The sequence below is a fragment of the Mustela nivalis genome (assembly GCF_964662115.1).
Source record: "Mustela nivalis genome assembly, chromosome: 6".
Lineage (NCBI taxonomy): Eukaryota > Metazoa > Chordata > Mammalia > Carnivora > Mustelidae > Mustela > Mustela nivalis.
The window spans coordinates 134,923,779-134,947,136 of record NC_139025.1 but is presented as its reverse complement, the minus strand read 5'-3'; the positions used below and the strand labels follow the sequence as shown (position 1 = coordinate 134,947,136).

General features: G+C 36.0%; 1 protein-coding gene across 1 annotated transcript in view; it reads right to left on the bottom strand.

The window, feature by feature from the left end:
- LOC309867507 (myocyte-specific enhancer factor 2A-like) overlaps positions 1–23,358 on the bottom strand; it is a gene marked incomplete at its 5' end in the record, with an annotated part of 92,026 nt that overhangs the window by 15,129 nt on the left and 53,539 nt on the right. The window contains 3 exon segments of the mRNA XM_082736424.1: positions 2,078–2,137; positions 2,829–3,048; positions 5,430–5,561. Of these exon segments, the coding sequence (XP_082592550.1) occupies positions 2,078–2,137; positions 2,829–3,048; positions 5,430–5,561 (412 nt within the window).

Genomic DNA, 23,358 nt, shown 5'->3' with positions numbered 1-23,358 from the left:
GTCTCCTCTCTCTCCCCCAGGCCCCCATTCATGCACACGCTCTCTCTCTCTCAAATAAATAAAATCTTTAAGTTTCTCACTAGGCACTTACAATATTTTAATACTTACTTGAATTTTAAGTTTTAATAGAAATACGTGTTCCCTAATCATGATTATTAACACTATTAACACTAAACACATTAGTTACCTAAGATGGGCGGACGAAGGGCATGGGAATGGAATAGAGGTATAAAAGGGATTAATACACAGCAGACTGAGATGCTTTGTATGAAGTAATGACGATGTGCCATGATCCCAGGAGTAGGATTATGTAGTCCTCTAAACATAAAGGTCACGACAGGGAGAGGAGGCTTATAAAAAAAGAAAAATGAATGAAAACAACAACAACAACAACAAAAGAAAATGTATTTTGATGATGACAAAGTCTGAGTTTCAAATTACCAAAGGGAGCACAGAAAAACCAAGCAGCAGAGACAGAGTTTAGATTTACAGTTGCATGGCAGATAAGAAAAAATATTGATAAAAGCTTTTAGGAAGTGTAAAAAGTTCAAGAAAAAAAATGGGAATTGAAACACTTGTTTGACAGGAGTTAGAACCGTGTTTACAATATGCCAGAAGGATGAAGAAAAAAAAAAGAAGGAAAGTCAAGGGGAAAACACATTAGAAATCTTCAAAGAGTTAAACTCCATGGGGGAGGGGGGAACTAATTTCAGAAATAAACCAAGAGGTACTTACAATTAACATTAAATGAAATAGAAATTCTTGAGTCTAGCCTTAGCTAAGCTAGGAAATAGAAGGCAAAGTAAGATGGGCAGTACTGGGGGAGTACAAGCATATGGGAAGGTTTAACACAAAAAGAGTATGTATATGGGCATGCAAATAACTCAAATGAAGTTTAAATAAACTATAAATATTTGGAAATACACATATAAGTAAAGCAGCCTAATGTATAATTATTAATACTGTTATGAATTTTCCACAATTATGTTAAAAAAGATCCGACATTGGTCTTATATAATATTCCATCCAAAGCACAATTAATATGTGGCGGAATTAGGCATTTAACCTACCACTATGTTTTATAACTTGTCTCAGCAATATGTTTCTTTCTCATCACCTTAAATTAAGTTATTCAATTATCTCTGCAAATCTCTTGAGGCAGAAGCTACCTACATTTTAATAGAATAAATGGGCTGAATACATACAAGTGTAAATTTTTCTTAGAAGTGTCTGTGTTCAGAAGTCTCCAGGAACACACGATATCTAAATCAGGGAGGAAATTTTTTTTCCAGATACAATGATGATACAATGATGACAACTATGTTTACCACAGATTAAGAGACCAAGACCACTTAATGTGATGATAATCCAAAGGAATACAGTTATTCTTACAACTCTTTGACACATATGCCATGTTTCTGTAATGTTCAGTTCATACTGTATCTTCGCCGGCACTCGGAGGTTGGGCAGACATATTTAAACATGTGTTTAAACTTGCTAGTCATCTTTGGGATCCTAAAGAAAAAAAAAAAAAAACAAAACTAACCCAATTTGGCTACAACTGTGACAAAATGTGGATGTTCTACACGTAGCCACCAAAACAATGCTTTGAAGACAAACTTCTTAATAATCTTTGTAGCTCTAGAAGCAGGCCCACCATTTCTTTGTTATTGCAACCTCTCCAAAAACATTTCATGCTATTATAAAATGTATCATCTGCTAATGATCTAACTTTTGGCAAGAATAGATGATACAGAAATCTTCTCCTTAAGAAACTAGCTTGATGTAAAAACTGTATGAAGGCAATTGCATCTTTAGCAAAGAACAGTATCTGAAAGCACTTGAGGAAGCACTCAAGGCCAAGGTATAAAGAACAGAGCAGGGATGTTATTTAAAAATGTTAGGTATTAGTAAAAACACCCCTCAGAAGAAAATTAAGTCTACGAAGGGACATGTCTGCTCTAGTCATATACCCATTTTTCCCTTATCTGGTATAAGGCCTCATTTGAGGGACAATATTCCCTTTATCTCATATAGGGCAGATGCCTAGAAAGACAAACAGGAGTAATTCATGCACCCACTGGACTGCTTCCAGCTCCATTTGGCACTGTGAGGTCTGAAGTGCTCAACATCCCACCTAAAAATTTTTGAGAGAGAACAGAGAGGGCAGAGAATGAACATGAATTGGTTTTCCTTATCTGAACGAAGTAAACTGCACTCCTTTCCTAAAAAGCAAAAATAAAAACTAGCCCTAGACTGAATCTGGCATAACTGTGTCATATGATATAGTTAAATATACATATAAAAGCTCACCTATCAAGCTCTGGATACAAATGCTTTCCTGTATCAATATCAAAAAGTACAAATTCCTAAGAATGGGGTCAGTGCTAACAGTACTATTAAATTTGGGACTTAAAGAAGAGGAAACACTGTATTACAAAGAATAAAGTCATAAATGCTGATTTTTGCTGAATTCATGAACTCTAACTCCAGTCAGGTACATCTACTCTCTTATTTTTGACATGAGTGACTGACACTCGAACTTTAAGTCTTTGCTCATGATACCCTAATTAAATTTTCTGCCTGTCAAAGTATGGTTTCCCATGAAAAGGAAAGTTATAGATGGCAGATTCTGTATATGGGTACACTGTACCCAAGAGGATGCCACCGCGCTGCAGTAAATCCTCAAAAATATTCCTTAAAATGGAATCAATTATGTGGCAGTGACTCTCGCACATCATAGAAAATTAAAGGTAGCGAAATAAGAAACTGCTTATGTCAGCAATTCTTTTTCTTAAAGAACCAGCAGAAGAGAGACCACTACACACCTGTACTGCCGGTACTCGGCGGTCTCTGAGGGACTTCAGGGGATACATTTCTGTGCAGCGTGGCTTGAGGTGGAGACAGCATGCTTGAATCTGCTAATGTTGAGCTGGCGGCCAAAGATGGCGACACAAGTGAACTCCCTGGGTTAGTGTAGGACAAAGCATTAGGGCTGGTCACAGGGACTGTGACAGACATTGAGAAGTTTTGAGGTGGCAAACCAGGCTGTAAATAAAGAACAAGGAAGAGAAAACTGTTAGTTTCATTTTCATCTATATTAAATAAATAACTTACGAATTTTAATTTGGATAAGGTAACTCCACAGTTATTAAAAGTTGAGGACAGGGATAGTTTCTTACTAATCAACTGGTAGATTTAAGTTGCTTTCTTCAGAATTACATTTGAACATGAGTATGTCTGACATAAACTTTTCAATTTCCGTTTTATTTATGAATACATATACACTACTATAAAGTGTGTGTGTATATATATATATATATATATTTAAAACAGTCCTAGAAATGAAAATTAGATGTCAGAACCTGATATTAAAGTAGTGTTGTCAGATTTAGACATTACAAAATATATTGTTACCAAGTAAGCATAAAATTTGCATTTTAATAATCCAAACCAGTTTAGTAACATTACATTTCTATTGAGAGATTACAAATTTAACAAAAGGAGAAAATATGTACACAAATTATAAATTTAATACACCAAATGTGGGACATTATAAATCAGCCCTGGTTTAACTGACTGACATTCTTAATGGACAAAACTTAAAAAAAAAATCAAGTCATATATACAACACAATGCAATCTGAGTGTGATGAAATGCAAAGAAACCATCTAAACAATAAAATTAACCGCTGAAAACCTATCTTTAAATTGTATGAAGATTAAGTTATAATTATAAATGCTATCTTACTTCCCTCCTAAGTATTCCACACCCCCTTAAAAAAGTATTTGTCATTTCTTCTTGTATTTCCTTCGTAGACCATATACAATATTCTTGTTAACCATGAATATAACAGTTCTCTTTATAAAATCTCCATTATAAAGAAAGAAGAAAGCTTTTTTCTCCCCATATTTTAAAAGTGATTGCAAAGAGTGGTAACACTGCTAATTCAAAGTTGGAAGAATATAATTTATGTTCTCTATTCAATAGATTATTTCAGAAAGAAAATTATCATTCATTAACTGACATAAAACAATCGCTACATGACAAAAAAATTTTTTTTCAAAGGTAAAGCAATTTTATTTACACAATATTTTGCAGTTTAACATTTACTACAAAGTCACCAGCATCCATGTGAAGTCAGAAGGGATTTTATTTTATTTTATGTTTTTAAAGAATAATAACTGTATTAGCACAAAAATACTTCCTTAAATCTATTTTTCATGAGCTTCTTATAGTAAAGGACTCCTTTGAAGAGATAATCCATGATGTATACTTCAAGGCATAGTTTTTAAGAGAATTAGCTCTGACAATAAGATAAATATCAGAATCAGAACCAATTTGTTCCCTGAAGCCTACACTACAGATGCAGCTTTAGAAAATCAGATCCAAAATAGCTGTTTTAAGCAGCTCTTGCCAATGAGCTCCCCGTAAGAACTCTTTGAAGAACTATCAAAGAAGGATAACTCAAGAAACTACTGGTTTTCATGATGGTTAGATGTATGAGCATAGGAAAATTTTAAACCAAGTATTTGATTTGCAACCAGTTTAAAAATATTGCTTCTTTAAATTAGTATCAAGCCAAGCCTCTCTTCCTCAATACCTACAATAAAAGAAAAGAAAAGTTTGGAGGTATTTTGCCAAATAGTTTTCGGACATTTACAAAGAACCAAAGAGTAAGTTACTACTATTACAGCAACTATACAAAATAATTAAAAATAATCCTGAAACATCAAATTTTGTAATAAATCTAATCACTTTATATCTTATAGTCTCAAGATCTATTAATGTACATGTAATATTTTTTAAGTCATGAGAGGGAAAGGGAAATCTTTTATGAACCCTTTATATTTACGATCATGGAAATTTAAGAGCTAGAAGGGACCTTAAAAATTACGTAAGCCAGCTCATTCACTTTACTGATGAGAAAACTGGCATCTGAGAGGGATTTATGCGCCCTGTCCAAAGGTATAGGAGACAGTAAGTAGAACTTAGATTAGGATGCCTTCTCTTCACTTCCTTGTTTAAGACACTGAACATGTATTATTATAAGACTCCAACAAATTTATTTTGAAGTTCTGTAAAACAAACAACAACAAAAAAACCCTAACGAAATTTCTTCCCCTTCTACTTATTGGTATCATCACCCACTGCGAAAATAAACAGGATGCGTAGCCAATATCTTCATGCACAAGATAAAAGCACAAACCATACTTTAGTACTCACTGCGATTTTATGATTCCGCATCATATTATCAAATTCTTCATTAATTTTTTTATATTTTTCTTCTGTATGTGGAGTTAGCACATAGGAAGTATCAGGGTCTGGGCTGTCGCACCCTCTGTGTTCCTTCTTGTTCAGAGCCTATATAATGAAGTTAACAAAAAGGATCAACAAATAAAAAGTAGAGGTAAAGTAAAAGTACTTTCAGGGCCTCGTTTGAAAATAAAATCACTATCTTCATTTAGTTTGCTGAATCTGTCCTCCGAGAGTGGACTGTGCTCAAAGTAATCGTCAGCATCAGGACTCTCACAACCATTCAGGCCTTTCTTTCTTAAAGTCTGAAATACAATTGGAAAATTCACACACAAATGATACTAACTTGCCATAAGTTTTGTAAAATTTATTAAGGGAGCACAGACTGAATGAATTATTACAAGAGCCACTGAAATGGTTTTTAAATGATCACAAATGTACTCTAATCCTCCAAATAAGGTAAACCTTAGGTATAAGCAAAATTAATGCTCCCAGTGCACATTAAGAAAAAAAGGAATGTTAATTTATTTGGATTCTTTCTTCCCAAACTTCCTAGAGAATACTAAATTACTCACGGCTCTGACATTTACAATCTGAATCTGATTACAGCCTGATCAACACATCTGATAGGGCCAATGAGTGTGCAAACTGACACAGAAATGTATCAAAATGATGCTCTGAGAAGCTATCATAGTGCCTTTACAAAATGAACATTTCAGCAACTTCATCTACTGAAACTGCTTTCCACCTGAGTTTATCCTAGCCACCAGAAAGAATTAGCATCCTATCTCAGTAACCTAATTCCTAATTTGTTCTTAAATACTATCATTTTCCTACAAAACTTAAAGGCAAAAAACTCAAATACTTATTTACATATGACAGCTATGACTCTTTTCTATGTAGAGTGTAAATATTATTAGTGACTTTATTAGTGACACTGAACATCTATTGGTGTAAGATTGCAACAAATTTATTTTGAAGTTCTATAAAACAAAACAAAAAAACACCCCACTAATGAAATTTTCCCCCTTCTACTTACTTTTAAAGTTTGTAATAATATGTTAAACAGCATGTATCTTTCACCCCCTTGGCTACCTCTTCCTACAGAGCTCCTTCAGGGGTTGACCTAATCCACTGAACTGACTTTCTGGAAAACTTTGTGTTATGAAAGTATCTCCTAGACAATATGTTCACTTTTCCTTCTTATTTTGAGGTAAAAATATAATGAACTATTTGTTTTCTGATTTTTAATTTTTTTCACTAAAATCACCATGAAATGACTTGTTCAATATTGAAAAGAGTAGCTTTACAACCAAGGGCTTGACAATCTGTGGAATACTAATTTATTTCCAGAATGTCTAAATTTTTAAAAACCCCAATGGGTGTTTTTTTAAAGTAGAATTACAGAGTTCAACATTTTAAATAGCTTTGAGGCTGGCTGATTTTCTAATCAACCACTGTGAAGTTTTGGGAAGTTAAAATTTTCCAAGTAAACTAATGAAGTTTATTTAATTGGGAAACAAAGTTTGATCAATAAATTAGTACTATGTTTGTTAATTTATTCTTTAATGATTATTTAAATTAGATTTAAGATGTACTTAATTAATTCATAGTAATCTTGATATCCTTTAAAATATAATTTACAATTATGAATGCTTATTTTATAAGCACTGAAAGAATGTAAACACACAACAGGTTAAGATAGAAAATTTTTTTCTTAGTTTCCCTGAATTCAAATTATTTTAAAATCCTTTAGTCAATTTGATTTTTTTCATGCTTACAGAATCATAAAAAATCCTAAGTGCTGATACGTTAACTTCTCCAATTACTTAGCATGCACTAGGAATCCCACATATAGTCTCTGAAACCCCCACCATAACACAATCACTAAACATAAGCATAGAGCAAACACTACCTGTACTTCCCTAACACTGGCCCCATGGCTCTACGTTCTATGGATATAACTAATCACATGAACTTTTATGTGTACTTAGCCATAAAAGGTCCAGTTATTTAGAACTAAGGGATGGAGACATGTATTCTCCCCCGCTCACTGTAGCAAGTTCTGCTTGCCAAAGCTCTGCAAGTTTCTATCAGCAATGAAGACGTTAACATTCAGAATATTGGAACACAATGAACTCTTATAACCTACACGGCCCTAGAAACAAAACAAATATAGTAAGTGCCTACACAGATTTCATCATGAACTTGTTGACTTATACTAGCCTGAAATCTCCAGATATTTTCCCATCATATTCACGCATCTTAAGACTAGGAAATTCATAGTCATGCTTTCACTAATAGCGACCACCAACTATGTGCCTCTTTGAAGTCCTTTCAAATTACTGAAGAAAAAGAATATGGCCTTTTAAAGTAATTACACAGAAGTTTTATTCTACAACAACAGGGTTAACCCTACTTGCACTCATAAAGAATAGTGTTCTGGTATCTCCAGCTCTGCAAGTCTTCACTTCAGATGGGGTTCCTGTCATTGTGAGGGAATTCAAGAGGCTCTATCAGCTCTGGAGATAACAAGCTCATGTACCTCTACTGGATACCCAACTTGCGTCTTCTTATCACCAGAACACGAAGAGTTGTTGTGAGGACCCAACTACCATAAAAAGACTTTTTCTGTCTTCTTTATCATTACCACGTAGCTTAATAGTAAAAGTCTCTCCTGTGTCACAGGTACTAACACATGGAATGCTGTCATCTATTAACAAGCTTAGGTGAGGCATATAAGAAACAGGCTAGCTTCAATTTTTTCACGTGCTTCAGGTCAGCCACAATAAAAACACTTGGTTAACGAAGAAAACAGTGTGAAAGGCTACCATTTTGAGGAATCTGTTGTTGTGTATTCCTTAAGAGTACTAGCACGGTGCACAGTCTATGGCTATTACAGATGATTATTATGGTCCATTCTGAAGTAAATAGTACTTCATAAAAAGTACTTTGCTATTGTACATCAACTGACAGTTTTCAGTGACATTATGGCAAACTCATGGGGAAAGTTCAATTGTGCCAAAATAATTTCAAGTTTCACGGGTATGTATCATGTAAGTTGACTGAAGTTGCTTTTCTTAAATAATTAAGTTATTAATTTAAGCTAACTTGATACAACCTGTTAAGTGTTCTTTTGTACCAGTGTTCTAAACATGTCTAATGATTCCAACTGCAAAGATTACTTAAATAAAATCCTAAAATGAATGCCCATATAATTTTCATCAGTGCGTTTCTATAAAAGAAATTTTATTTTTGGAGGGTTAGCTAAACACCTTTAAAAAACAAACATTTCTACTCCTCACAATAGATGTAAACAATATTATGATTTTAATGGCACTTCTTATATTTTGGGCCAATTCGGTCAGGTACTTTCTGCATACTTGAACATACATTATAAAATGCAGATTTTAAATAATCAACGTCCTTAGCTAATATTTACCTTAAGTATTAGTTATCTAAGGACAGATTCTGAAAGCTTTTTAAATGGATCAAAAAAAAAACCCTCCTAAGTGTCTTTATGGAAAACTATGTATTGTTTAGGGCACATCCTTCCATGTCATCCGATTCTATGGGGTTTGTGCCTTTGAGCTATTTAACGACTCTGTAGAGATAGAAGTTAATTTGTTGAAACTGGTAATAATGGAAATTAATGTTTGTAGACATGCAAATAAATTCTGTCTGATGGTGGTTCAATTGACTTCTGTCACTACTGTGGAAGAGGTCAGGTCTTTTATTTTTTTGCACCTATGAAGAAAATTTATTTTGCCTTCTTGATGGGCTTGTGTATTTGTCTAATCTTAGGATTTATCTATTAACCACTTGTAATTTTTTCCAGTTTCCTCAGTCACTAATGAGTTAAAATCTTTTTTTTTTTTAAAGAGTGTGTGTGAGTGGGAAAGAGGAGCAGAGGGACAGAATTCTCAAGTGGTCTCTGCACTGAATGCAGAGGCCAATGCAGGGTGATCGCAGGACCCCCACGATCTCGACGTGAACCCAAACCAAGAGCTGGATGCTTAACGGACTGAGCACTCAGGTGCCCACGAGTTAAAGTCTTTGATTCATGTTCATTTTAGATTTGAGAGTCATGATTTTACTTTTGAAGAGTACTGTTTAACAGTAGTATAAAACTACCCTTGACTTATGTTTCACAGTAAATGTAAACTCAAGGGAGCTTCCCAGTAATTCTTGTTAGGATTTAGTATGTACTAAGCATTGGTTTTTAAAAGAAAAAACTAATGTGCTGCTAAATTTTTTGAAAATATTTGGTTAACTGATTAGTGATTTGTGTTAATTTATTATAGTATCAAAAATTAAGGAGAGATGATCAGAGAAGGCTGGTAACCTTTCAGTATTCTTCTTCAAGAAATAAAAGAGTAATCCTTAATTCTTGTGGTAATTCATAAATTAAATGCTATTCCTATCACAGTATTAAGAGTACAACAGTCTACAACAACAAACCCACAATCTTCTGAGGCAGGGTTCCTCTCCATCTGAAGCAAGTGAGTTCTAAGGTGAAATTTGAGCTGCTAGAAGACTGGGTGGTGTTTTACATATATGAATTTCCAAGGGAGGGGCACCTGGGTGGCTCAGTTGGTTAAGCGTCTGCTCAAGTCATGATCCCAGTGTCCTGGGTCAAGCCCTGCATTGGGCTCCTTGTTCAGCAGAAAGCCTGCTTCTCCCCCTCTCGCTCTACCTGAGGCTTCCCCTGCTTGTGCTCTCTCAAATAAACAAATAAAATCTTAAAACAAAAAAAAACAAAAAACAAAAAACAAAACTTCCAAGGGACAAGGGATCCCTGTATCACATCCACAGTTTATGAGCTGGAAATGCCCAAATTAAACTTAAAAGAGGTGGGTCGTTTTTTTTTTTGTATTAATTAAATGAGTTTTAACTAAATGAAGAGGAACTTAAAAACTTCTATTGATTAAAGGCCCTACCAATAGGAAGGCTCTGAAATTTAAAACATTTCCATCAATTTATGGAAAAAACAATGAAAATTACATCCTGGCTAGAACTTTCATTCAGGTTTATCTACCTTTGTTCTTTGACAAAGCTATATTACAACTCTGTAGGGATGGATGTTAATTAACTTGCAGAAAATGAATAATAACTGCAAATAACTCCTGTTCATAGAAATTGTTTCCTGTGGGATGTCACTGATTATCACCTTGTGGATACTGACCTGTTTTCTTGCATTTGTAAATTCACTTCAGCATTCTTTAACCACTATTACATGGTATTTTGAGTTTTTTGAACTGGCTGTAACATCTTACTGGTGTACTCATTCGTTAAATAAAATCTTTGATGCCTGTTCATTCTATAGTTGTAAGAGTAATGATTATGCTTTCTTTCACATCTAACCTAACATTTGGAAGACCTATAGTCTCAACTGCCTGTTGCATATTTTCATTTGGATATCTGGCTACTCTATTTCAATGGAACTCACTACCTCTCATTAAACAGATCCCCTCTTCAGACTTACCCTTCTCCAGTCAACACAGAAAGCAATCTTGTGGTGCATGCTTTGTTTTCTCCCCCACAATTCACAGGGAACACCAAGTTTTATAGATTATAGTTATTTCCACTGCCACCATATTCAACACAGGCCTGTGCTGCTTTATATCTAGATGCTTAGAATATACCCTTGTACTTTTTCTACTCTCTTTTCTAATATGTCCCATAACTTGTTAGAGATTCGGGTCTCCTCAAAACCACTTTGTATTATCACACCTGTTTTAAATCTTTGATGCTTCTCTAGAATCTAAAGCAGCAGTCTCTAAGACTTAGATTAGCTACCCCATCCAGACACATATTTTATGCACAGCCCCCAAAATATGCATACATTTTGCAATTTATATGCATAAATTAATCCTTTTAATATTAATAAGCACATTTTAGAGTAGAATTTCTAATATTTTCTTCCTAAACTGCAAGAGACTGTTTTACATATCTTACATCCCTCTTTGGAAATAACAGATACAGAATACAGAACCAAAATTCCTTAGCCTAACTGCAAGTCACCAACAGCCTAGCTCCTACTTACCGGCTCACTTGTTTAAAACCCTGCCCTCTTTTCTGTAGGACTGTTTTATAGCTCACTATGGCCTGTGGCCTTGTTTGAACCCCATCTTCCATGAAACTTTTCCCCTACTACTTCCCTACAATAAAATTCTAAGAGCACTTATTCAATAGAACATTCATTTATTTATACTACCTTGTACTGACCTATCTAATGTACCCTCAACTAATACGTGAACTTTCAAGTCAAAGACTGAAGTCTAGACTGCTTTACATTTTTCTGAATCTAGACAAACAAGGTGGTAGACAAGCATAAAATATTTATTTATTAATACTTGCAAGATAAAAAAAAAAGGCAAAGAACGAGATCAGGATGCTATGACAAGTTCCTTTAGAAGTCTTCTAAAACATAAAGTTATGAATTTGTAAAAATACATAATAAGGCAATCTAAAAATATTAGTTTGTACCAGATGGATCCACAGAAATTGTTGTATTTGGCTACTTTTGAACTATGAGAAAAAATATAATTTCATAGGTATAATTTCTTAAATTCATACATGTATTTAACTTTTATATTCTGAAAGCTGCTGGGAGATGCCCCAGTGGGCTTTTGGATAATATAGAATAGAACTGGTAGTGCAAGAGAACATCTCTTACACTGTGTGTGTATAGTCTTTACCAAACAAAGGTTTTGATTCTGGATCTTATTTTGAACCCAGCAGGTTGGAATACAAACTTGGTAACCTGAAAAACAAAAGTCATACTTTTCTAGAGTAGAAAAATTCATACCATCTATAGAGAACCAACCCAGTTTTTTAAAAAAATCTTATTAGTACTAAGATAGAGGTCCCACAGCTCACCAACCCTTTTCTCCCACTGAGACAAAAGACAGTAAGATAAATAAAGCTTTTTTTAAATTTGGAAATTATACTCTGATTATAAAAATGGTTAACTGGAAAAGTACCCAGAACATCAATTATTTTTACATAAAGCCTTTGCCAGAGTCATCCAGCAAACCAGGGTTGGTGGCAGAGATGACACACCATGCAGACCTTGAGATGGAGCTCCTGGTGTCAAGCCTTTAGAACACCCGGTATTCCTGCCTGCCTTGGGTGCCACGTGACTGTATTTTCTAAATAAATTCTCCTTTAGGGGTATCTGGGTGGCGCAGTTAATTAAACATCTGCCTTTGACTCAGGTAATGGTCTCCAGGTCCTAGGATCGAGCCCTGAAGCAGGCTCTCTGCTCAACAGGGAGCCTTCTTCTCCCTCTCCTTTGGTCCCTCTTCCCTGCTTGTGCTCTCTCTTTCAAATAAATACAATCTTTTTAAAAAAAATGATAAATTCTTCTTTAGGTTGAGTTACTTTAAATGGATTTCTAGTTCTTAGAATCAAAGAACCTTGATGAAAAAAACTATCATAATCCTTTAGGTCATATATTAGTGGTCTCTTATCTAAGTCCTATAATTCCCAAAACAAGTCTGGCTAGTGCCCCCACTACTCTGAGCTCAGAAAGGATCCCAAACCTGGAAGTAAGATGCCTGAGCAGTGCTCACTGTTTCTAGCCAAAGATAATTGATTCAAATAATGGTACATATACCAACAAAGATCCTTAAAGTGCTGTATTGTTCTACTTACAAAGCATCACCGACCCTATTTCTCAAGTTCAAGGAAGCAGATACAGAATTCTCAGTATATAGCACAGCGTGGCAGGTCCTATAATTTATTTTCTAGCCTATATTATTAAATCTGCTAGTGACAGTGGAGATGGAAAGGATAAGGGAATGGTGGAAAGGAGACAGGGAAAAGAAACTCAAGACAAAAACAATGCTGTTTACTTTTTTCCCTAAGTATATCCAAGTTTTCTTTTATACAATAAATTTAAAAAAGCAAACATATTTCAAAATGGGTTGTATACAAAAGGTGGTCAATTTTAAACAGCTTTTTTTTTTTTAGCTTACATGCTCTTATCCCCAAAAAACAATGTATTTATAATTTTAGATACGCTTATTCTCCATGGAAATTACATATATGCATGTGTATATATAGAGATATTATATAAATACATATACATAAAATCATGTTACCATAATATTTTATTTTTTAATAAAGAAATCTAGTACTCATGATATTTTTCACTGTAAATAAGTTTAAATATTTAAACTCTAGGAAGTCTGAAATAAGAACTGATAAAAATCCCGACCGGCGGGGTGAGGGACGCCTGGGTGGCTCAGTCAGTTAAGCGGCTGCCTTCGGCTCAGGTCATCATCCCAGCGTTCTGGGATCGAGTCCCACATCGAGGCTCCTTGCTCAGTAGGGAGCCTGCTTCTCCCTCTGCCTGCCACTCTGTCAGCCTGTGCTCACTCGCTCCCTCGCTCTCTGACAAGTAAATAAATAAAATCTTTAAAAAAAAAATCCCAGGGAGGAGTCAAGATGGTGGAGAAGTAGCAGGCTGAGACTACTTCAGCTAGCAGGAGATCAGCTAGATAGCTTATCTAAAGATTGCAAACACCTGCAAATCCATCAGCAGATCGAAGAGAAGAAGAACAGCAATTCTGGAAACAGAAAAACAACCACTTTCTGAAAGGTAGGACTGGCGGAGATGTGAATCCAAAGCGATGAGAATATAGACCCCGGGGGGAGGGGCCAGCTCCCGGAAAGCTGCGGAGCAACGGAGCACAAAATCAGGACTTTTAAAAGTCTGTTCCACTGAGGGACATCGCTCCAGAGGCTAAACCGGGGTGAAGCCCACGTGGGGTCAGCGTGGCCTCAGGTCCCGCAGGGTCACAGAAGGATCTGGGGTGTCTGAGTGTCACAGAGCTTGCGGGTTTTGGAACGGGAAAACCAGCTACAGAGACAGAGCGGACAGTAAGCTCACAGCTCGGTGTTACCTTGAACCAGCCACAGGCACGATGAGCTCGGAGCACGGCTGGAGGTCAAGCAGATGGGAGTAACCGGGCGCTGTTCTCTGAGGGCACACTGAGGAGTGGGGCCCCGGGCTCTCGGCTCCTCTGGGCTGGAGACCAGGAGGCCGCCATTTGTATTCCCGTCCTCCGGAAGTCTACGGAAAGCGCCCAGGGAACAAAAGCTCCTGAAAGCAAACCCGAGCGGATTACTCAGCCTGGCCCCTGGTAAGAGTGGTGCAATTCCGCCTGGAGCAAAGACACTTGAGAATCACTACACCAGGGCCTTCCCCCAAAAGATGAACAAGAAATCCAGCCAAGACCAAGTTCACCTACCAAGGAGTGCGGTTTAAAATACCAAAGAGAGTAGCAGAATTCCAGAGGAGGAGAAAGCAAAGCACGGAACTCATGGCATTATCCCTGTGATTTTTTTTAGTCTTGCAGTTAATTTAATTTTTTTTTTCTCGCCTTCTGGTAAAATTTTTTTTTACCTTTTACCCTTTTTTTAATGTTTTTAAACTAGTTTATCTAATATATATATATTTTCTTTTTTATATTTTTCTTTATTTGTTTTCTTTTCTAAAATTTTTTTCTTTTTTTTTCTTTCTTCCTTTTTGAACCTCTTTTTATCCCCTTTCTCCCCCTTCACGATTTAGGATCTCTTCTGATTTGGTTTAAGCATATTTTCCTGGGGTTGTTGCCACCCTTTTAGTATTTTAATTGCTCCTTCATATACTCTTATCTGGACAAAATGACAAGGCAGAAAAATTCACCACAAAAAAAAGAGCCAAGAGGCAGTACCGAAGGCTAGGGACCTAATCAATACAGACATTGGTAATATGTCAGATCTAGAGTTCAGAAGGACAATTCTCAAGGTTCTACTTGGGCTCGAAAAAGGAATGGAAGATATTAGAGAAACCCTCTCGAGAGATATAAAAGCCCTTTCTGGAGAAATAAAAGAACTAAAATCTAACCAAGTTGAAATCAAAAAAGCTATTAATGAGGTGCAATAAAAAACGGAGGCTCTCACTGCTAGGATAAATGAGGCAGAAGAAAGAATTAGTGATATAGAAGACCAAATGACAGAGAATAAAGAAGCTGAGCAAAAGAGGGACAAACAGCTACTGGACAACGAGGGGAGAATTCGAGAGATAAGTGACACCATAAGACGAAACAACATTAGAATAATTGGAATTTCAGAAGAAGAAGAAAGAGAGAGGGGAGCAGAAGGTATACTGGAGAGAATTATTGGGAAGAATTTCCCCAATATGGCAAAGGTAACGAGCATCAAAATTCAGGAGGTTGAGAGAACACTACTCAAAGTCAATAAGAATAGGCCCACACCCCGTCACCTAATAGTAAAATTTACAAGTCTCAGTGACAAAGAGAAAATCCTGAAAGCAGCCTGGGAAAAGAAGTCTGTAACATTCAATAGTAAAAGTATTAGATTGGCAGCTGACTTATCCACAGAGACCTGGCAGGCCAGAAAGAGCTGGCATGATATTTTCAGAGCACTAAAGGAGAAAAACATGCAGCCAAGAATACTATATTCAGCTAGGCTATCATTGAAAATAGAAGGAGAGATTAAAAGCTTCCAGGACAAACAAAAACTGAAAGAATTTGCAAACACCAAACCAGCTTTACAGGAAATATTGAAAGGGGTCCTCTAAGCAAAGAGAGAGCCTACAAGTGGTAGATCAGAAAGGAACAGAGACCATATACTGTAACAGTCACCTTACAGGCAATACAATGGCACTAAATTCATATCTCTCAATAGTTATCCTGAATGCTAATGGGTTAAATGCCCCTGTCAAAAGACACAGGGTATCAGAATGGATAAAAAAAACAAAACCCATCTATATGTTGCCTCCAAGAAACTCATTTTAAGCCCGAAGACACCTCCAGATTTAAAGTGAGGGGGTGGAAAAGAATTTACCATGGTAATGGGCATCAGAAGAAAGCAGGAGTGACAATCCTTATATCAGATCAATTAGATTTTAAGCCAAAGACTATAATAAGAGATGAGGAAGGACACTATATAATACTCAAAGGGTCTGTCCAACAAGAAGATTTAACAATTTTAAATATCTATGCCCCCAACGTGGGAGCAGCCAACTATATAAACCAATTAATAACAAAATCAATGAAACACATCAACACTAATACAATAATAGTAGGGGACTTTAACACTCCCCTCACTGAAATGGACAGATCATCCAAGCAAAGATCAGCAAGGAAATAAAGGCCTTAAATTATACACTGGACCAGATGGACATCACAGATATATTCAGAACATTTCATCGCAAAGCAACAGAATACACATTCTTCTCTAGTGCACATGGAACATTCTCCAGAATAGATCACATCCTCGGTCCTAAATCAGGACTCAACATGTATCAAAAAATTGGGATCACTCCCTGCATATTTTCAGACCACAATGCTCTAAAGCTAGAATTCAACCACAAAAGGAAGTTTGGAAAGAACCCAAATACATGGAGACTAAACAGCATCCTTCTAAAGAATGAATGGGTCAACCGGGAAATTAAAGAAGAATTGAAAAAAAATCATGGAAACAAATGATAATGAAAATACAACGGTTCAAAATCTGTGGGAAACAACAAAGGCAGTCCTGAGAGGAAAATATATAGTGGTACAAGCCTTTCTCAAGAAACAAGAAAGGTCTCAAATACACAACCTCACCCTACACCTAAAGGAGCTGGAGAAAAAACAAGAAAGAAACCCTAAGCCCAGCAGGAGAAGAGAAATCATAAAGATCAGAGCAGAAATCAATGAAATAGAAACCAAAAAAACAATAGAACAAATCAACGAAACTAGGAGCTGGTTCTTTGAAAGAATTAATAAAATTGATAAACCCCTGGCCCGACTTATCAAAAAGAAAAGAGAAAGGACCCAAATAAATAAAATCATGAATGAAAGAGGAGAGGTCACAACTAACACCAAAGAAATACAAACTATTATAAGAACATACTATGAGCAACTCTATGCCAACAAATTTGACAATCTTGAAGAAATGGATGCATTCCTAGAAACATATAAACTACCACAACTGAATCAGGAAGAAATAGAAAGCCTGAACAGACCCATAACCAGTAAGGAGATTGAAACAGTCATTAAATATCTCCAAACAAACAAAAGCCCAGGGCCAGACGGCTTCCCAGGGGAATTCTACCAAACATTTAAAGAAGAATTAATTCCTATTCTCCTGAAACTGTTCCAAAAAATAGAAATGGAAGGAAAACTTCCAAACTCATTTTATGAGGCCAGCATCACCTTGATCCCAAAACCAGACAAGGATCCCATAAAAAAAGAGAGCTATAGACCAATATCCTTGATGAACACAGATGCGAAAATACTCAACAAAATACTAACCAATAGGATTCAACAGTACATTAAAAGGATTATTCAGCACGACCAAGTGGGATTTATTCCAGGGCTACAAGGTTGGTTTAACATCTGCAAATCAGTCAATGTGATACAACACATCAATTAAAGAAAGAACAAGAACCATATGATACTCTCAATAGATGCTGAAAAAGCATTTGACAAAGTACAGCATCCTTTCCTGATCAAAACTCTTCAAAGTGTAGGGATAGAGGGCACATACCTCAATATCATCAAAGCCATCCATGAAAAACCCAGCGCAAATATCATTCTCAATGGAGAAAAACTGAAAGCTTTTCCACTAAGGTCAGGAACACAGCAGGGATGTCCATTATCACCACTACTATTCAACACAGTACTAGAGGTCCTAGCCTCAGCAATCAGACAACAAAAGGAAATTAAAGGCATCCAAATTGACAAAGAAGAAGTCAAATTATCACTCTTTGCAGATGATATGATACTATATGTGGAAAACCCAAAAGACTCCACTCCAAAACTGCTAGAACTTGTACAGGAATTCAGTAAAGTGTCAGGATATAAAATCAATGCACAGAAATCAGTTGCATTTCTCTACACCAACAGCAAGACAGAAGAAAGAGAAATTAAGGAGTCAATCCCATTTACAATTGCACCCAAAACCATAAGATACCTAGGAATAAACCTAACCAAAGAGGCACAGAATCTATACTCAGAAAACTATAAAGTACTCATGAAAGTAATTGAGGAAGACACATGCTCCTGGATTGGAAGAATAAATATTGTGAAAATGTCTATGCTACCTAAAGCAATCTACACATTTAATGCAATTCCTATCAAAGTACCATCCATCTTTTTCAAAGAAATGGAACAAATAATGCTAAAATTTATATGGAACCAGAAAAGACCTTGAATAGCCAAAGGGATATTGAAAAAGAAAGCCAATGTTGGTGGCATCGCAATTCCAGTCTTCAAGCTCTATTACAAAGCTGTCATCATCAAGACAGCATGGTACTGGCACAAAAACAGACACATAGATCAATGGAACAGAATAGAGAGCCCAGAAATAGACCCTCAACTCTATGGTCAAATAATCTTCGACAAAGCAGGAAAGAATGTCCAATGGAAAAAAGACAGCCTCTTCAATAAATGGTGCTGGGAAAATTGGACAGCCACATGCAGAAAAATGAAATTGGACCATTTCCTTACACCACACACGAAAATAGACTCAAAATGGATGAAGGACCTCAATGTGCAAAAGGAATCCATCAAAATCCTTGAGGAGAACACAGGCAGCAAACTCTTCGACCTCAGCCGCAACAACATCTTCCTAGGAACATCGCCAAAGGCAAGGGAAGCAAGGGCAAAAATGAACTATTGGGATTTCATCAAGATCAAAAGCTTTTGCACAGCAAAGGAAACAGTTAAAAAAATCAAAAGACAACTGACAGAATGGAAGAAGGTATTTGCAGAAGACATATCAGATAAAGGACTAGTGTCCAGAATCTATAAAGAACTTAGCAAACTCAACACCCAAAGAACAAATAATCCAATCAAGAAATGGGCAGAGGACATGAGCAGACATTTCTGCAAAGAAGACATCCAGATGACCAACAGACACATGAAAAAGTGCTCCATATCACTCGGCATCAGGGAAATACAAATCAAAACCACAATGAGATATCACCTCACACCAGTCAGAATGGCTAAAATCAACAAGTCAGGAAATGACAGATGCTGGCGAGGATGCGGAGAAAGGGGAACCCTCCTACACTGTTGGTGGGAATGCAAGCTGGTGCAGCCACTCTGGAAAACAGCATGGAGGTTCCTCAAAATGTTGAAAATAAAACTGCCCTATGACCCATCAATTGCACTACTGGGTATTTACCCTAAAGATACAAACGTACTGATCCAAAGGTGCACGTGCACCCGAATGTTTATAGCAGCAATGTTCACAATAGCCAAGCTATGGAAAAAACCTAGATGTCCATCAACAGATGAATGGATCAAGAAGATGTGGTATATATACACCATGGAATACTATGCAGCCATCAAAAGAAATGAAATCTTGCCATTTGCGACAACATGGATGGAACTAGAGCGTATCATGTTTAGCGAAATAAGTCAAGCATAGAAAGACAACTATCATATGATCCCCCTGATATGAGGAAGTGGTGATGAAATATGGGGGCTTAAGTGGGTAGAAGAAGAATCAATGAAACAAGATGGGATTGGGAGGGAGACAAACCATAAGTGAGTCTTAATCTCACAAAATAAACTGAGGGATGCTGGGGGGAGGGGGTTTGGGGGAAGGTGGTGGGATTATGGACATTGGGGAGGGTGTGTGCTTTGGTGAGTGCTGTGAAGTGTGTAAACCTGGTGATTCACAGACCTGTACCCCTGGGGATAAAAATATATGTTTATAAAAAAAATAAAAAATTAAAAAAAAATCACAGGGGGCTGGCATTTTCTGCAATTTTTGTTATGCTACAAAGTTTTCAACTCAGAAGTCTATACTCTCTGAGTGTTTACCAGAGCCCACCCCTGACAAGACTGTGTTTAACAACTGCCTACAAAGAACTGAAATGTTCTTTAATGTATGCTCAATTCTGCTACTGCCAAATTTCATTACAAGCTAATAGAATCACAGTACTCAGAAGCAAAACTATGGAACTAAAATACTCAATAGGTATATATGCATGATTTTTTAAATGCACAAGGAGCTAATTAATCAATCTATAATATCACCACCCATCCTGAATCTCATTTCTGTCAAGCACCTGAGCAGTAAATGCTCCATAAATACTGGATGAATGGATAATCAGATCTATCACACGATATGACTACTTGTAAAATAAAGGAATAACATATCTTAAGTTTCAAGAAACTCAAACCAAATAGGGCTATTTTAAATAGGCAAAGTTCTCTTTTTCCTCATTTTTAATAACTGTTGTTAATTAAAGACATTTCATATTCTTCCTAAACACTCTGAAAATGCATAAAAACATTTAATTTTTTAAAACTGAAAAATTCACAAAGAAAGGCCATCAAAATTTATTAAATTCAACAATTATAAAATGACTACTAGTAATCAAACCAAATCAAAACACAGACTAGAACTGGAACCTATATATCTCCCTCAATCACACACCTCTCCTCTCTGCCCTCTCCAGGAAAGACCACCCAACCTCTGTGATGATGAAGCTTTCTGGTTTACCACATGTATGCGTACCTGTAACTATATCCTTCGGCTTACTTTTTAATATTATGTGAATGAAGTATATGCGATGCATTCTTCTGTCTCGCCTCTTTTATTATACATTATGTTTTTTAGATTCAGGGTTGCATACAGATCTAGTTTGTTCATTTTCACTGAATATTGTAACTCATTGTATAGGGGAAAAACTTTATTCATTCTACTGCAGATATTGGAGTTGCTTCAGTTTTTGGCCATTATTGAAATGAAAATGGTGCTATGAACATTTTTGTAAACATAATCTACCCCATATCTACACACACTTCTCTAGAGTATATTCTTGGGAAAGGAACTGCTAAGTTCATAAAATATGTGGCTCTTATCTTTCTTATACTAGATAATGTCAAAACATTTTTTAAAGTACTTTTTTCTTTGAACAACACAGGTTTAAACTGTGCAGACCTACCCAAATCTCTTTCCTAATAAATACAGTATAATACAGTAAATGTATTTTTTCTTCCTTCGAGTTTTCTTAATAACATCTTCTCTTCTCCAGCTGACTTTACTGTCAGGATACAGTATGTAACACATATAACTTGAAAAATGTGTGTTAACTGACTATGTTACTGGTAAGGCTTCTGGTAAGCAGCTAAGTTTAGGGGGAGTCAAAAGTCAAACATGGATTTTCAACTGCACAGGGTGCTGTTTTCCCAACTGTGGAGCTGTTCAAGGGTCAACTATAATTGTATCGAAGTACATTTCTACCTGAAATGAGAAGTTGATTTGCATTTCCCTGATTACTAAGGAACTGAAGCACATTTCATACCTATTGGCTCTCTGAATTTTTTTTTCTAAGTGTCTGGTCAAGTACTTTCCAAATTTTCAGTTGGGTTGTTCATCTTTTTCTTATTTATTGTCATTTTTAAAATTTGAAATCAACATAAGTCCTTTACTAATTTTATGCATTATAAAAATCTTTTTCCATTCTGTGGTTTGAAAAAAAAAACTGCCTTCAGATTAAAAACAAAGTCAAATTTACCAATTTTTCCTTTATACTTTTTATGTCTTCAATAAATCCTTCCCTACCTCAAAATCATAAAAATAATCTCCTATATCTTCTAAAAGCTTTCAATTTTGCCTTTTGCATTTAAGTCTATAGTCTTCCTGGAGATAGATTTTATGTAAGATATGAGGTAGACTCCCTTCATAGTTTCCTATGTATCTAATTGTCCCAACACTATTAAAGAATTTTTTTCTTTCCCCTATGATTATAGATACCCCCATTTATGCACACATGGTTCAGTTTCTAAGCTATTACTTCACTGCTATGTTTGGAAATCAGTATTTGTGCATTGTCATAGTATCTTCATTACTACAGCTTTAAAATTAGTCACAATATATTGTAGAGCAAACCCTCTCACACTGTTATTCTTCAGGATGTCTTCTTTTCCCCCTCATTTTTCCTTTATTTCAGAATCAGTTGTTGAATTCTTTTGACTGGCATTTCCTTGACTCTATAAAGATTATTATTATTTTATTTAATTATTTATTTATTTGGTTGGTTGGTTTTTTGGTGGCAGAGATATATACCTATTGAGAGTTCCATTCCACAATGATGGGATAACTCTGTTAAATCAACCCTACATTCCTGTGAGCAATCCAATGTAGTCATAATACACTGTCCCTTTTATATACTGCTGGATTTAATTTCTGTTTTAGTTAGCATAAGTAACATGAGATGCTTTAATGAACAAAACACTCTCAGTGGTCTAACACAATGAAGTTTCCTATTCATAAAAAGCCATATGAGGATGTTTCTTATCTCAGAGGCTTGCATGAGATTATTCAGAGCCCAGATTCATTTATCTTGTGCTTCCACACATAAGACCTCAAGAGTGCCCATCTGGATTCTCTGCACCTGGCAGGCAAAGAGGGAAGAGACAGTATGAAGATCATGTGGGAGGTATTTGACAGATCAGCCCTGGAACCAGCATGTGTCACTTCTACTCAAATTCCATTGGCCAATTTAGTCACATGGCTACTCCCAAAGAGAGGCTGATAGAGTCTATATGCATGCCCAAGGAGTACAGAAAATGGATCAACGTGAAAACAAGTTAAGTGTCTCCACTAAAAAAGATGTGAGCTCAAAGGAGTGGACTAATATTTTGTTTAGGAGTTCTGCATTTATGTTCAGTGGGGCTGACTTCTGATTTTTCTTCTTCGAACTCTGCTTGCTGGTTTTGCTATCAAAGTTGGGCTAGCGCATATAATGGAGAAAAGAGTGTTTCTTCTTCTTCTGTTCTCTGAAAGAGTTTAGAAATACTGGCATTATTTCTTCCTTAAAAAATCTGTTAGTCCTTGCTTATGAAGCCATCTGGACTTGGAGTTCTTCTGTGGTAAACTTCACAATTAAGACTATTCAGGTTGTCTATAGTTTCATGATTCCATTTTGTTAAGTTTTATTTTTCTGAAAATTTGTCCACTGAGTCAAAATATTTGAGGCACAACAGGATCCTGAGATTTTACATACACAAAAAAAGTATACTAAGATAGCTGATGAAAAACAAATTAAATGGTACCATTGCAACCTAGGTTAACCTCCTA